The 16,399-nt window shown below is 35.6% G+C and overlaps 1 protein-coding gene and 1 long non-coding RNA gene across 3 annotated transcripts; both read right to left on the bottom strand.

Annotated features, from left to right (window-relative positions):
* Nucleotides 1–1,214: 1,214 nt before the first annotated feature.
* On the bottom strand, nucleotides 1,215–11,938 carry hd (humpty dumpty). Of its 2 annotated transcripts, none has more exons than XM_089698967.1 (10): nucleotides 11,643–11,938; nucleotides 11,217–11,338; nucleotides 10,713–10,911; nucleotides 10,458–10,591; nucleotides 9,862–10,087; nucleotides 9,542–9,692; nucleotides 8,858–9,072; nucleotides 3,316–3,519; nucleotides 1,831–2,023; nucleotides 1,215–1,447 (listed from the first exon to the last, which is right to left on the bottom strand). In XM_089698967.1, the coding sequence occupies exons 1-10, from the start codon at nucleotides 11,721–11,723 to the stop codon at nucleotides 1,272–1,274; spliced, it is 1,701 nt and encodes a 566-aa protein (XP_089555093.1). In that variant the 5' UTR covers nucleotides 11,724–11,938; the 3' UTR covers nucleotides 1,215–1,271. The 2 variants fall into 2 exon arrangements, with proteins under 2 accessions (XP_089555093.1, XP_089555092.1); XM_089698966.1 differs by having other exon boundaries at nucleotides 1,215–1,450.
* A 408-nt stretch (nucleotides 11,939–12,346) lies between these two features.
* On the bottom strand, nucleotides 12,347–14,882 carry LOC149485716 (uncharacterized). The gene is made up of 4 exons (XR_016316057.1): nucleotides 14,680–14,882; nucleotides 14,231–14,408; nucleotides 13,353–13,457; nucleotides 12,347–13,189 (listed from the first exon to the last, which is right to left on the bottom strand). It is a non-coding gene; the product is annotated as an uncharacterized LOC149485716 (long non-coding RNA).
* Between the last annotated feature and the right edge of the window lie 1,517 nt (nucleotides 14,883–16,399).

The following is a 16,399-nucleotide window of genomic DNA, read 5'->3' on the forward strand; positions in this document are numbered from 1 at the left end:
ATACTTCCTTGAACTGTACCGCACTGATCCGAGTAAAGACGGACAGGTGCACAAGCAATTCATCGGTTTTTTCATGCCACACCGGACCGTAAAAAATCGGAATGTCGGATGTGCACAAGCGCCCTTAGGGCGCTTGTGCACTACAAGGAATTTTACTGTCCGGCATTCCGATTTTTTACGGTCCGGTGTGGCATGAAAAAACCGATGAATTGCTTGTGCACCTGTCCGTCTTTACTCGGATCAGTGCGGTACAGTTCAAGGAAGTATGGCGGTATAATGCTATCATAAATGATTGTTTTCGCATTTTAGGTACAAGAAACGAGTAAAAATATAGAAGGTGAAATATTATATTACTTCGTTATAATAAAAAGTAAAGTTCCGTAAGAGATTTAAAATGCGTGTTTCACTTATTTATTTTAATCGGTGACGAGGAGCTAAATCTATTCCCACTTGAACTTTAACTTACCAACACTTACTTAGATAATAATTATAGGTCAATGCTTGGTCAATGTATATAAAATAACAATACCGACTTCTCAAATCTCATTGCCAGCTAAAAGAAAGTAAAACAAGAGCTTGCTTTCAATTGGCATATGCAATAAAAAGAGTAAAATCCAAGCAAGTGGGAACTCGAAAACAATTATACCTACAGCGACTCGTAAACTCAAAAAACCATCCGGAATAGGGAAAAGTAAAATGTCGGACAGTAAAATTACGTATAGTGCACAAGCTAGTATTTAGATTAATGGCGTGCCATACCGGACCGTAAAAAATCGGAATGCCGGACCGTAAAATTCCTTGTAGTGGACAAACGCCCTAAGAAAAATATTTCGTGCAATCAAGACTGATTTTTGTAAACTAGGTAAAAAGCTATTAGCCGCTATTGAGGAAGCAGATAACTGCTGAACTAAAGTAATATTTATATCGCAGGTAAATTTCCTTCATTTACAAACGGCGTCCGTCACTTTACAAACGTTCGGCATATTGTAACATGCTGAGGATATACTTAATTTCCAAATGTCCACAAAAAGACGGTCAAATTTCTGGGTAGTTTACACCTTACCCACCCTCTTATACAATCAAAAATTTCTGATCACGAATTCTCGACATATTGCATAATGCCGAGCATTTGTAAACGGCGAAATAATACAATTTGCCTGCGACATTAACACTGAGTTGTAGTAGTTCAAGAGGAATAAAGTAAAAACAAAGAAGAGGTTTTCAAAAACATTTATTTCATGCACATTCACACAATACATAAGTACATAATATCACCAAGTGTAAGTATCGTCTTCTGCATTATATTTAACACTGTCCAATGATTTTATCGAATTCGGATCTGACGAACAAAAATGCAATAATAAGTCTTCACTGATCCCGCAGTCTGATAGATTCTCTTTTTTGAACGCCTTTGCGAAGTGATTTGGTTCGTTTTCTTTTGTGCTTTCTTCTGAAAAAGTATGGCCTAGTTAATATTGTAAAACAGTTACAATACGACACGTAAATGGTTAATATGATGTCCAATTCATAAAATTAAGGAGTTAGACCAAGTTAAACAACCACGATCAATAATTGTTCGAAAATAAAAACAGCCTACGCTATGAGACAGAATTTTCAAATGAGCTTATACAATGGACTTTAAACATTACTGCTAAGAAATAAGGCGTTAATTCGGATGAATGTTTTAAGAAATGCCGCTAGGCGACGACTTTTTTAGGCGACTGTGAGTCTAGTTGTTTGAAATTTATGTATCTGAAGTATGGACATTGACCTGTTAGCCTATTGGCACTAGTCACAAAGATTTTCGAATGGATTAAACAAAGATCTTACCCTCAGCAAGAGTTCTAGCAGCCCAAGAGAACGCAAGTGTCGGCTGGTGGTGTGCGAAGGTTGCGCTGAACTGAGCTGATGACGTCGTTTTCAGCACGTTGAATAGTGAATGTATGGTTGTCGGTAGTATGGGACCGCGCAATTCTATTGAGTAGAACTTCTTATTGTCCGATAGGATGACGTTCTCGCGAACCTGTAAATGTGTGATATTAGTTGTTTGTAAAATTAAGTTTTTTAAAACCTAACTAGCATTTATATTGAATTTTGAATAAAATTGTTTTGTTGTTTGCATCGATCATTTATATGATCAGAGACTTTGCTTTACAATTTACATTAAATAAAAAAAAATTAAAAAATGCGGTATCAGCGTATCGTTTAACACGATGTCGCTTTATTGAAACTTCTGTACGCTATCACAACCATACAAACCCGTAATGGGGAATATTCATGTTTTTCTTTTTTGTCTTAAATTAATAGTTTACTATTCTATAACGTAGAAAAAAAATATTAATGGGCTTCAAAATACTCTAGATATTTTTATAAATGAAATTTAAAACTCGACCAGTGGAGGCGCGTTTTGGAAGTTTGCATTTCGCTCCCTTATTTTGCACTTTTTGAATATTATTTTGGGGGTTTATATAATAAGTAAATAAAAAAAAACCTTTTCATTATAATATTACGATAATAAGTTTTCGAGAAAAAAATATTTTAGGCCATTTCAAATTTTATGCATATTCCCTATTACGTATCTCTGTCGCTCCTGTGTAGTATAAAGCGCATCACACACGGTGAAGATACTATAATATTTTATCTTAAGATACTGTAATATTTTATATTTAATATTTTATACTATACCCACAAAATTTCGGGTCATTTGTAACAGGAAGGCGGTTCTACAGGGGTCTGAGTACGCAATGACAAAAAGAAAAATGATGGTCAGAACGCTGATACCGGATACCTTAAGATACTGTAATATAAAATATTACAGTATCTTAAGATAAAATATTATAGTATCTTCACCGTGTGTGACGCGCTTAATGCGTCCAGCTCGCACAGAAACAATGACAGCGTCTTTTTGAGCTTCCTGTCATGTTAAGATGACTGCGCCTGTACTTTCGTAGATATTAACGATGGAAGGGATTGGTACGAGTTAGTGTCGCCGCACACGAGCCACTCGCGACAGCCACAAGCGCTGCCACGAGAAGTTAGAAACGTGTAGCATGTGGCGGCTACCGGCAATCGTGTGCGGCGTGTCCATAAAAATCTATGAAAAGTTTTTTTAATTTTTTTTATTGTCGATAGGGAAGCGCTTGACCACAATCTCGCCTGATGCTAAGCTGAGATGTGGTCTAAGATGGAACGCGCTTCCCTAGAAGGTACCTGTTCACTCTGCGCTTGAAGACCCCCATATTGTACTTGTATATATAAAAGTACAGGAAATATGCCGGTGGCGGCGATTTGTGGCCGGTGGCGTTAGCGAGAGACCTTGAGCGAGTGCAGCGTGGCGCCGTGGAAGGCGGTGGGCGCCAGCAGCGTGGGCGGCACGCCGGCCAGCGCGCCCGTGGGCCCGACCAGCGAGCGGCAGTTGAGCAGGAAGTTGAACAGCGCCTGCGCGTCCGCGCCGCGCACCGCCGCCAGCGACTGCGCCGCGCTGTCCACGCTGCTCTCCGCCACGTGCGCCAGCCGCGCCTGACGACACATACATTATAAGATACAGCTTAACCCATTGAGCCCCGAACGGCCCGATCGGTCCACGACACAATAGATTTTCTATTGTGTCTGTGATTCCGGGGCCTGAGTTATTAACCGCTCATATGCTTGAGAAAAAAAAAATGACCCCTTACTTAGCTACGCGCATCCACAGTTGCAAAAACACGATCGAGAATCTTGTTTCGCGCAACTGTGGTTGCAAAGCGACTTTCTTATTTCAATTGATTATAAACTCTATTTCATACTCTCAGAGTCTATTTTTTACGTATTTAAACCAAAGACAACTAATTGATTCGTCTATTTCTACCCAGTACTACCAACCTTTCAAACAGAATTTTGGGAATATCTTAGTTTGTATCTTACGTGTCTTACAAGGAAGTGTTAAAATATGCCGTAATTGTTGTATTTTATTGATTTCTACTCGTGTTTACTTACCAGATTATTCTCTAACATGTGTTTTATTGTTATAAAGTAATATTTTAGTGACCATTGTAATAAATATGTAATAAAGACGACTTTAAAAGTTAGTAAGACTTTATTTATTTATTTATTTATTTATTTATAACACTTTACTATGCTAGTTATACAAATTACTTAAAACTAAAAATTATAGCTAAACTAGCACAGAGGGCGGCCTTATCACTAAAGAGTGATCTCTTCCAGGCAACCCACTGTGTGAAGTGATAAAGGAGGAGGTAGGTCAGAAGTACACAACTACATAAATAATAAATATATACACTTATACATGCATACATATTACTAATTCATATAAATACATACTCATATGCATAAAATACATACAATATTTATAATACATATATAAAATAAAACATATAATAAAATAAAACTATAAAACATACAAATATAGAACTTACTGATCGGAGTTAAATGCTACGTTTTGGTAATGGCCTCGGACTTGTTTGGCAAAGCTAGACAATGTTTGAGCTTTTCGAATGCTAACGGGCAGGGAGTTCCATAAACCGGCGGCAGTAACAGAAAAGGAGCCACCATAGAATTGTGTGCGGTGCGAAGGGATAGATAACACTAACCTGTCCACAGATCGGAGAGAATAGTTATCACAGTGCAGGAATTGGAACTGGTCTTTTAGGTAAGAAGGAGATTTGGGATTGAAAAGGATTCGATACAAAAGTTGTAGGTAATGAACATTCCGGCGAAGGCGGATTGGGAGCCACTTGAGCTTCTTACGAAAGTGAGAGACATGGTCGTATTTACGGAGACCGTACACGAACCGAATGCAATGATTTTGAAGTCGCTCAAGCTTATCCAATTGCTCAGATGTTAAGTCGAGAAAGCAAGCATCAGCGTAGTCAAGAATAGGAAGGAGAAGGGACTGTGCTAACATAACCTTTGTCGGTATGGGTAGAAAGTTGCGAAGGCGTCGTAAAGAGCTAGATGCAGCATATAATTTACGACTGAGTAGCTGGAGATGTTGAGACCAAGAAAGCGTTTGATCAATAATCACACCTAAATTTTTAACTTGTTTACTAAAAGGAATATCCACACACCCAATTTTGACAGTAGGCAAAACACCCCAATCAATCTCCGAAATAAGGTACTGACTTCCAACAATGGTCACTTGGCTTTTGGAAGGGTTAATTGTAAGGCCGAATTGCTCGCACCATGTTACTATCGTAGCAAGTTCCGCGTTTATAGTGATAATAGCATTAGATAAATTATCAAGTGTAGAGTGATGGTAGATTTGTAAGTCGTCTGCAAACATATGGTAGAGAGAAGTTATACGTGAGGAGAGGTTATTTATGAATATGGCAAATAAGAGAGGTGACAAGACGCCGCCCTGAGGTACACCAGCGGAGACAGCACACCAAGAAGAATGTTTTCCATCCAACAAGATACGCTGCCGCCGATCACCCAGGTAACTTTGAAACCAATCGAGAACTGTGGGGGAGAAGTTGACCAGGCGTAGCATACCTAATAAAATGTCGTGATTAACAGTATTGAATGCGTTGCTAAAATCAAGAAGACATAGACATAACTTAACTTTAGACATAACTTTAGACGATTTCATAACTTTTTAAGGTATACGGTAATCATATATTGTAAAAATAACACAGTTTTGTATAGTATTATTACAATAGCAATCGATTACAGTCAATATATTTGAAGTACTCCTCTCGCGGAAGTCATAAATTAAGTTTTAATAGCGATGCGTCGAACGCGCGGCGCACGTTCCAGAGCACTAGCAAAGTAGGCTACCTTTATTTTTTTTGCATGCTATTTAGCGTATTTTATTTTTGCAACTGTGGTTGCGCAAAGTATATGAGCGGTTAATATATTATGAAGGCATTGATGTACAATATTGTTGCATTGTGGCCTTCCAAGCCAGAGGTCGTGGGTTCGATTCCCACTCGGGGCAAATATTTGTGGAATGAACGCGTGCTCTGTGTCTGGGTGTTAATTATCTATATAAGTATTTATTTCAAATTATATTATATGTATGTTTATCAGCCATCTGATTTGCATAAAACAAGCGAAAGCTAAGTATGGGATCAGATCGTGCCGTGTGTGAAAATTGTCCAGAAATATTTATTATTTATTTATTACTCACAATCACGCTCAAACATGTCTGACGCAAAACTCTGCCTGTACGTGTATCAGGCAGAGTTCTCTTATGAGTTATAAAGAAGACATTGAACGTTCCTGTCACGAAATTAACAGTCAATGACCGTTTAACAATAAACAAAAAAAAATTACAATATGTATTCGTAACCGTTCTGGTGCTCCAAGCGTAGCAAGTTGAGGGGACTACTTAAAGCCGGCGCCTCTCCTCTAATACGGAGAGGCATATGCTGAGTAGTCCACCTAATCACGAATACCGACTAATATTTAAATATATTTATTGTATTTTAAGGTTTAAATTTATTAATATGTATTTTTCTCAGGAGTGTATCCATACTCCTTCTATAATATAAAAATGAATCGCAAAATGTGTTGGTAAGCGCATAACTCGAGAACGGGTGGACCGATTTCGATAATTCTTTTTTTATTATATTCCTTGAAGTACCAGGATGGTTCTTATGTAGAGAAAACATAAATATGTACCACAGCCGAAGCCGGGGCGGACCGCTAGTATATTATAAATGCGAAAGTAACTCTGTCTGTCTGTCTGTTACTCAATCACGCCTAAACTACTGAACCAATTTGCATGAAATTTGGTATGGAGATATTTTGATACCCGAGAAAGGACATATGCTACCTTTTATTGCGAAATATGTACCACGGGCGAAGCCGGGGCGGACCTCTAATCCATACTAATATTATAAATGCGAAAGTAACTCTGTCTGTCTGTTACTCAATCACGCCTTAACTACTGAACCAATTTGCATGAAATTTGGTATAGAGATATTTTGATACCCGAGAAAGGACATAGGATAGGTTTTATCCCGGAAATCCCACGGGAACGAGATTTCTTTGAAAACGCGGGTGAAGCCGCGGGCGGAAAGCTAGTAATATTATAAATGCGAAAGTGTGTTTATTCGTATTAATGTGTCATGACATGACCATGGGTAACTTTTGACAGCGGTGAAACGACTCATACTAATGCGAATTTAACATCAGGGGAATCCGCGGGCAAAGAAAAATATATGAATATTGTTTTCAATAAAAATGATGATGATGATATTGTTCATGAAATTAATAATAATTCCATTATTCCAGACAGGAAAATGTTTATAAGCCAGGAAAATTTCTATACGCCAGGAAAATTTCCATAAGAAAGGAAAATTAAAGACAGGAAAATTTCCAAAGGCCTCAAAATTTCTATACGTAAGGAAAATTTCTATACGCCAGGAAAATTTCTATACGTGAGGAAAATTTCTCTTTGCCGCAAAAATGTTTATAATCCAGGAAAATTTCTATAAGCCAGGAAAATTTCCATAAGAAAGGAAAATTGAAGACAGGAAAACTTCTATACGTCAGGAAAATTTCTATACGCCAGGAAAATTTCTATACGTGAGGAAAATTTCTCTTTGCTGCAAAAATGTTTATAATCCAGGAAAATTTCCATAAGAAAGGAAAATTGAAGACACGAAAATTTCTATACGTCAGGAAAATTTCTATAAGCCAGGGAAATTTCTATACGTCAGGAAAATTTCCACAAGTCGGGAAAATTTCTATAAGCTGGAAAATTTCCATACGTCCGGAAAATTTCTATACGCCAGGAAAATTTCTATAAACAAGGAAGACTTCTATAAGTCAGGAAAATTTCTATATGTTAGGAAAATTTATAAAGATAAGGAAAATCTGTATAAGTCAGGAAAATGTTTATAAGCCAGGAAAATTTCTATACGCCAGGAAAATTTCCATAAGAAAGGAAAATTAAAGACAGGAAAATTTCCAAAGGCCTCAAAATTTCTATACGTAAGGAAAATTTCTATACGCCAGGAAAATTTCTATACGTGAGGAAAATTTCTCTTTGCCGCAAAAATGTTTATAATCCAGGAAAATTTCTATAAGAAAGGAAAATTGAAGACAGGAAAACTTCTATACGTCAGGAAAATTTCTATACGCCAGGAAAATTTCAATACGTGAGGAAAATTTGTCTTTGCTGCAAAAATGTTTATAATCCAGGAAAATTTCCATAAGAAAGGAAAATTGAAGACACGAAAATTTCTATACGTCAGGAAAATTTCTATAAGCCAGGGAAATTTCTATACGTCAGGAAAATTTCCACAAGTCGGGAAAATTTCTATAAGCTGGAAAATTTCCATACGTCCGGAAAATTTCTATACGCCAGGAAAATTTCTATAAACAAGGAAGACTTCTATAAGTCAGGAAAATTTCTATATGTTAGGAAAATTTATAAAGATAAGGAAAATCTGTATAAGTCAGGAAAATGTTTATAAGCCAGGAAAATTTCTATACGCCAGGAAAATTTCTATAAACAAGGAAAATGTCTATAAGTCAGGAAAATTTCTATGTTAGGAAAATTTATATAGATAAGGAAAATTTTTATAAGTCAGGAAAATGTTTATAAGCCAGGAAAATTTATATACGCCAGGAAAATTACCATAAGAAAGGAAAATTAAAGACAGGAAAATTTCCATAAGTCCGGAAAATTTCTATACGTCAGGAAAATTTCTATATGCGGTATTTCCTTTGAAAACGCGGGCGAAGCCGCGGGCGGAAATCTAGTTAGTTATAAGTGAAAAATTGTACCTAGTTAAGTAATTGTGATTAAACGTATTTTCTTTCCTTCTTTCTTTCTATTACTATTCTTTATCATTTTTTTTTCAACAATTTTGAAATCATCATCTGACAAACAATACATCTCACAAACCTGCGCGTTATTTATCTTCTTCAGCTCCTCGCTCTCGAGGCCCATCTGTGATAGGAACTCGTCGGGGTCCTCCTCATCCCCCGACTCCTTATTTTCTGATTTCACTTCATCCATCGTGTCGTAGCAGCTATCGTGTGAGGAATTCTTGCGGTCTTCGTCTGATGTATTCATTTTCTTCTTGTAGTCCGGCCGGAGAGGCATTGTGAATTCAACATCTGTATGGATAAAAATGTTTTTGTAATTATTGTCAACTAGTGGTCCGCCCCGGCTTCGCTCGTGGTACTTATTTCGCAATAAAAGGTAGCCTATCTTCCGAGTCCTTTCTCGGGTATCAAAATATCTCCATACCAAATTTCATGCAAATTGGTTCAGTAGTTTAGGCGTGATTGAGTAACAGACAGACAGATAGACAGAGTTACTTTCGCATTTATAATATTAGTATGGATTTTATACAAAAGAATTCTGTAATTCCTATCATACGCGTAAAGTATTGAGCAAAACAAGCACGAAAATTGTCAGGGAGTGAACAGGAAACGATGTTATGTATGTACTGTAACGTAAGAGATTGCTTGACAATGCTGGTTGGGAAAAGCAAAAATTCCACGCTTTATTTACTAAACGGGCTCCCATGACCTCGCTATGGTAATACCAACCCTCGTGCCTACGTCACAAGGTGCATATTACCTTCCTGCCGGAGCGTATTCCGGAAACCGCGCGTAGTGGGCGCCACGAGCGCGCACGGCTCGGCCAGCCCGCACAGCCCGGCCGCTACGAACAGTACTGTGAACGTGTTGCCGCACACGTAGAAGTATGGGCAGTGGAGGGCGCGGAGCAACTAACGATATAAATTAACAGTATTATTCGATGGAGTAGAAATAGGATAAAAACTTAAATAGAATATTCATTTTCTCTAGAATAATGACTTAACATTGACATACAATAAACAATAATTGAACTCACAATTACACACAAATGAAGGTATGAGGAGGAGGTACAATAACTACCTGGAACAAAGACCGAAAGCTTTCTGTCCATTCCGTAAGCAAGGCCTGCTTGACTTCTTCATTGGTCGCCATGAAGCTAGTGGCGGCTACTTTACCAGAGGAGCGAGGGAAGAGATTCAGCCATGGTAAGTGTGGATGCTGCCAATAGAGGCAGGTTTGATGGAAGCGAGCTCGCGGGGACGTGTCCAATGTGGATGATGATGTTGTGTCGAGACAACGGACAAACCTATTAATAAAATTATAGGATTAACGACAGCACTCTGATATAACGCGTTAATATCGTGGAGCATGTTTTTCACTATTTCTATAGCTATAGAACTACTTACTTACTTACTTGCTAAAAACAGCAAATACTACTATGTTATATGGTAAAGGTTTTTTATAGTACTGATAAACAAGCTCTTATAGACTCTATGCATTTCTATTTGTTACAAATACATTATTAACTAATTTCAAAAAGTGTAAATCAATGAAATACCTTTTACAATGACAAAATTCCAAAATAATGCAGGCTGTAAAAGTACATTTTACTATTAAATTCATCATTAAATTTCATTAGTATAGTAACTGATGAAATTTGCTATTTAAAAACTTACCCAGTAATTCCAGAGGCTTCTTCACTAGCTTTTAATTTAGTTGTCCATGGGAATGGTTTCGGTGACATTAATCTCACTTTTGTTTTTAATGCCCAATCTATGGGTAATTTTTTATATTTTTGTTCTGTGATTTTCTAGAATATAATAATTATGAAAAAATTGACTATTATCAGATAAAATATATATAAGTAGATCAATGTTAAATAAATTCATTCATCATGCCAAAGTTTGTGATCTTATAAAATATCCACTTACAGTTTCTACAGCATGATCAGCTGTGAATTTCTGTAATAAATTTGAAAATGTAGATAACTTCTCTGTATCTACTTCATGTGGTGGCTTTTCAACTACTTTAGCTGGTAGTTTTAATAATGCAAATAGTGTTTTATCATTGGATTCATCTAATTGTGGCGCTTCCTCCAGTTTAACTTTTTTGTTTTGTTCTGCAGCATTCCTGAGAAATTTTTTTTTATAAAGATCTATGCATACTATAAACAATAAGACTCACAATAGAAAATTACCAACAGCATTGTAAAATAAATAAATTAACAACTTATTCCATGGCAATAATGTCTAAAGTCTATTGTACCATTCATTAGAAAACTGTCTAATAAAGGCTTTGCTCTCATTTTTGAGTTATTGTTTGATTGTGAGTCTAGTTGTTTAACAATCAATCAATCAATCAATCTATGATTTACTTTTGTAAATAAATGAATTCATTATAAATTATTACTTGATTTATTTCAAAACCTGACATACTTTGAAAATGGATTTTTTCTTTTGTCACCATTGAGAATTCTGGAGAAATCTAATTCAACTGCAGGTTTAATAGAATGTGTTGTGTCTTCGGCAGTAGATTGTAGTGGTTGTTTCATACGCTCCTGTAAATTTATAATAGTACAAATATTAAGGAGAAAAATGCTATATAAGTCATAATTCATAAACTACGAAAAAATATTTACTGTTCTATGTCATGTAGTGCAAACTTACAGAGTAATCAAATATGGTGATGGATGAAGCATAACTTGTAATAAATATGGAAATTTTGTTTAAAGTATTAGATCAGCTGTTTTTTAGACCTAGATATTTCTCTAGATCACGTGTTTTTTCACATAAGTGTATACTGAAAAACGCGAGATTTTTATCGATTTATTGATGGCTGATTAATTAAATGCAAATACATACTTGTAAAGCTTTCTTTTTCTTTTTAAGCTTGTGCAGTTGCATAACTTGGTTTGGTGTTTTCCATGGCGATGGGGGATCCATTTCTTCTTTTCACAATTTTTAGTAAAAGTATGTACTTATAAACTGTTAAAATAAATTAAATTTATGTATGGTTTTATTAAATTTGATAACACTGATATTTGAATTTCATTATAATATTTGATTTATTAATACATATTTTCATAGAAATAGTTAATAGAGGTGTAAACTTTAAAACAATGTTTGTAAATTGTATGTAATGTCAAACAAATTTCAGACCGTTACTCTGAACAACGATCATATGGAACTGCCATATGCATGTACTTTTCCTGCATACCTAAGTAAACAAATCGGGGTACAAACATGGCGGGCTAGGGACGTTCACTTGTTCGTCTAGTCGATAATATTGTATCGATTGATGATAGAGTTAAGAATGGGTAATTCAGGTAATAAGAATTTTGTCTTTTTGAATGATAAGTATGCAGTAGGTGCTTACCTAGTAAGAGGTACTTCTTTCAAAAAAATAAAAAAGATAACTACTTCTATCGGGCAATCGTTACTCGGTAATTCGTGATTCGGATTAACCATTTTGCAATTGTACCTACCTACTAGGGATAGCTGTAGCACAGTATTACCATATTTCCTATAGGAAATAATATTGTAATACTGTGGCTGTAGTGTGTAATCAATACATTTTGATATTTTCGTTCTGCAGTTTTATATGAAACAGCTGATTTTTTTCGCGATTGACAGGGTTTTCTTTATATACCTATGTATCCTCACTAATCCTATCCTATCACTTCCTACTAATATTATAAATGCGAAAGTTTGTGAAGATGGATGTGTAAGTTTGTTACTCTTTCACGCAAATACTACTGAACCGATCACAATGAAATTTAGCACACATATTGAGGGTAACTTGAATTAACACATAAGATAGGTTTTATAATATTATAAATGCGAAAGTGTGTATGTATGTATATTCCGTTTTCACGCTAAAACGGACAAGCCAATTTTGATGAAATTTAACATCGGGTTTTATTTGACCGGAGCCATCCATAGGGTACTTTATTTATTTATTTATAAGCTTTATTGCACACAAACAGAAAATACAAATTTTACTTAATAGGACATATTTAGTCAAAAGGCGGCTTTATTGCTCCAAGCAATTTCTTCCAAGCAACCCATTCGATCATAAGAGCATTCTTTACCCGCGACTTCGTTCGCATGTACGAAAATAAAAAAGAGCAGAGCCGCTGGCTAAAATACATGTGAGTGACTCAAGCAGATGTTCAAGGGCAAGTATAGTTAAATAACAAACACAATTTTTTCATAAAATAATTTATTTAAGTTATAGTGGTTACTATATATGTTTAGGTACATGCGACAGTAGTCACAGATGCGGCAAATGAGCTTGGCCATATACAGTGTGGAAATTTGTTGACGGACCACTTCATTTAAACATTTAATTTTCTTTCTCTGTTTCTCCACTTTTTCTTCTATTTTTTTCATTCTTCGAGTGCTGAAGCCTAAAACATTAAATAAATTTTAATTATTGATAACAGTTCTCATAATTATACACATGAATCTCAGCATGTATGACTAAGACTATGAAAAAGTTACGTATTGAAGTTCCCTTTTTTTAAACAAGAATTATTTCATATAGGTTTTCTATTCAAGAACTGCTCTTACCAATTCAAGATCCTTGGCATCTTGTGGATGTGAATAACCTGAGCATGATGGTTGATCAGTAGTATTTGATATGTCAATTAAAGCAAATTGAGATGGATGGTCTGCCTGAAAGAGATAAAAATGTTACATTAGATATGGTCCCAAGTAATAATAAATAGATTGCTACAGAAACATGGACTCAATGTTTGGTAAATTGTAAAACTTTTAGTATTTTTTTTTTATTAAAATAATTTATTGAACAAACATAGTGTATTATATACTTATGGAAAGTGTAGCTTTCCAACAACGAAAGAATTAAAAAAATTGGACCAGTAGTTTTGAGGTCTTTTTGTGCATACACAATCAAATCTTTCCTTTTTACAATATTAAGTATAGAAAAAGTTTGAGACGATGTAATAAAAGTTTCACTTTAAAAGATTTTAATAATGTAGGTAATATCTTAAAAACTAAAAAATAACTCAGTAGGTTTTAAGTACCAGTCATCACACCACTTGTCTCATGACAGTCTAGGTCTCTAGAGCATTATGTCAAAAAAGATATTGTGAAGCATATAGCAATTAGATTAATCGGTCAACAGTAAGGGGGTACAATTTCAATTACTACCTTGTACCTAAAAAAACAAACAGGATGAGCTAAATAAAATCTATACTATAATATTATAAAGCTGAAGAGTTTGTTTGTTTGTTTGAACGCGCTAGTCTAGGGAACTACTGGTCCGATTTGAAAAATTATTTCGGTGTTAGATAGCTCATTCATCGAGGAAGGCTATAGGGTATATAATATATATCACCACGCTTCGACCAACAGTATTGGAGCCACGGGGGTGAAACCGCGCGGAGCAGCTAGTTGTTTAATAAAAAGATTGATGAATTATTTACCTTTGCAAATACTGTTGGGATAGCATCATCTCTCAATCAAACAATGTTTAAAGTCTTATTAAATGCGCTCTCTTCAAAGTGCAATGAGCACACATTAATGTTTTTAGTTCCTGGCCGGATATTTTCTATGCCAATCTTTTCCAACCATGCCTTTCGCCGGGATTCGTTACTTGGTAAACTAAAACGAGAAAATATACAACAATATATAACTTCGCACGTAATTAATAAACAAATTAATAATTTATCGATAAGGTGTTTATGCGATGATGTTCGACACTAGCACTCATGTTTATGTTTTCGATGCAAATGAAATAAGGAGAATATTGCGGGTTTCTACAGCTCATAATAACTAAGACGATTAAATGTAAAATGATTAAAAGATTTCTATACACTTGATAATAAATACACTTTAATATAAGCAACAATTTAACAAAATGTTAGCCACTTACCGTTGAAAGGTTAGATTCGGCCTGTTTTTGCTTTGGCATAGGCCACAACCTACTATAGAACACTTCATGGTACCTATTATTATTTTCAATTATACTTATTACACTCGATTATGGTCGAAAAACACTGGAAAATCATAAAAATTTCACAATTACATCTTCTCACATGTAAACAAAACCGTATACTAAGATGGCGTCCGCGCAGCAAAGGTACATCGGGTACATCGATGCCAATGAAGAGAGCGCTAATAAAAAGAGTGTAGATGCTTTTTCTAAGGTAAAACCACTGTTGTGAGAAAGAGATGGGTATATCATTATTATTTCCGCCTCAAATTGAACAATTACGGCAGTTCCATAGGATTCTTTGTTCTGAGGACCGTTATCACCGAATGTCAACAAATCATTATGTCATATGTAATGTGTTGCTATAATTAATAATACAGTAGTCTCCTCTGTTGGGAGTTTGGGACCTGTTGGGACCGCATCTTATGGAATCCAAAGCTTAATAAAGCTTTGGATTCCATTGGTTTGCATGCATTTTAACTTAGGTATTGAATATGCCAAACACCGCTAAATAAAATATGGTAGGTAAACTGTTAAAAATTTCCAATACACGGTTTTTTATGGAAATCGGCATCGGCAAGCATCAGGCGTATCCGCACTTGCTTTATGTTGTGGAAATAGGCCTTAAGCGGCCTTTACATTTGTCTAAATTCAGTGCACTAAATGAAGACAGTGAGCGTGGCGTAAAAAGAGCTTGCTCTTTACACTTGACCTAATTAAGCTGGCTAAACTCAGTATAACCGCGAATTCCGAACTTGTCGTACGTACATAGAGCTCTCATGGGACCATCAAAATATCAAAGAATAGGACTCGCCTTGGCTATGGTTGCGTCGAGCTCGATTTTAATTAATAAAAAAAGACGCAGGAAGTGTTGGGTGAAAAAATATTTGCTCTTAAGAGAAAAACTATCAACAACGAATTATACAGGGTGTCCCACTGTTGGTATACTAAGCTCAAAGGAGGTTATAGTTTTGCATACGCTGAGTACATAAACAATACTTATAAAATTCCAGACGCATTTTTTTTTCAAATAGATGAATTCTTAAAACTCTATGTGTACACCCCTAACTAGCTACCCGCCCAACTTTAATACCAGCATGTGACCTATCGTTTAAGATTATGTTTGTATAGACAAAATGCTCACATTATCGAAGCGGTATATGCCGGCTACGCGAAGTTAGAGAAGAAAACATGGATTTTCAGGAAAAATTTAGCAAAAAAATTTTGATGTTATTTTCTTGTTTAAGTATTTTTTACGTGATCAGTGTATGTATGTTTTCTTTCTTTCTTTCTTTCTTTCTTCTTTCAAAACTACAAGTCCCTTCGCGCTTAGTATACCAATAGTGGGACACCCTGTATATTAAATGTATTAGAGCCGGAAGATGTAAGATTCCTTATACAAATCCAATAATTTTAATATTACTTCTTTTTCCTTCGACATTTCGACCTGTGATTTCGACGGCACTCCACCGCGAGTGGCAGTCGGCGGACAACTGAGGGCATTCTTATTTCTTTGACTAAATCGCTTTACACGTGGCTAAATTCAGCATACTAACTGATTTAGATCGGCAGTGACGACTCTGATTGTCTAATTAGTGTGTCTTACAGTCTGAATGTCTTTAGACTTGTCTAAATTTAGAGACTTTTTCATTTAGTGCAC

This window comes from Colias philodice, chromosome 9 (assembly GCF_061535455.1).
Source record: "Colias philodice isolate Cphi_HAF_F1 chromosome 9, ilColPhil1 Martin Lab GWU primary, whole genome shotgun sequence".
Classification (NCBI taxonomy): domain Eukaryota; kingdom Metazoa; phylum Arthropoda; class Insecta; order Lepidoptera; family Pieridae; genus Colias; species Colias philodice.

What these genes read in the sequence shown, in the direction of transcription:
- hd (XM_089698966.1), bottom strand. Translation starts at nt 11,723, where the DNA reads ATGGATCCCCCATCGCCATGGAAAACACCAAACCAAGTTATGCAACTG. An exon ending in AGAAAAAGAAAGCTTTACAA is followed by an intron (nt 11,339 to 11,642) that starts GTATGTATTTGC and finishes ATAAATTTACAG; the next exon opens with GAGCGTATGAAACAACCACT. An exon ending in TGCTAGAACTCTTGCTGAGG is followed by an intron (nt 1,451 to 1,830) that starts GTAAGATCTTTG and finishes ATACTTTTTCAG; the next exon opens with AAGAAAGCACAAAAGAAAAC.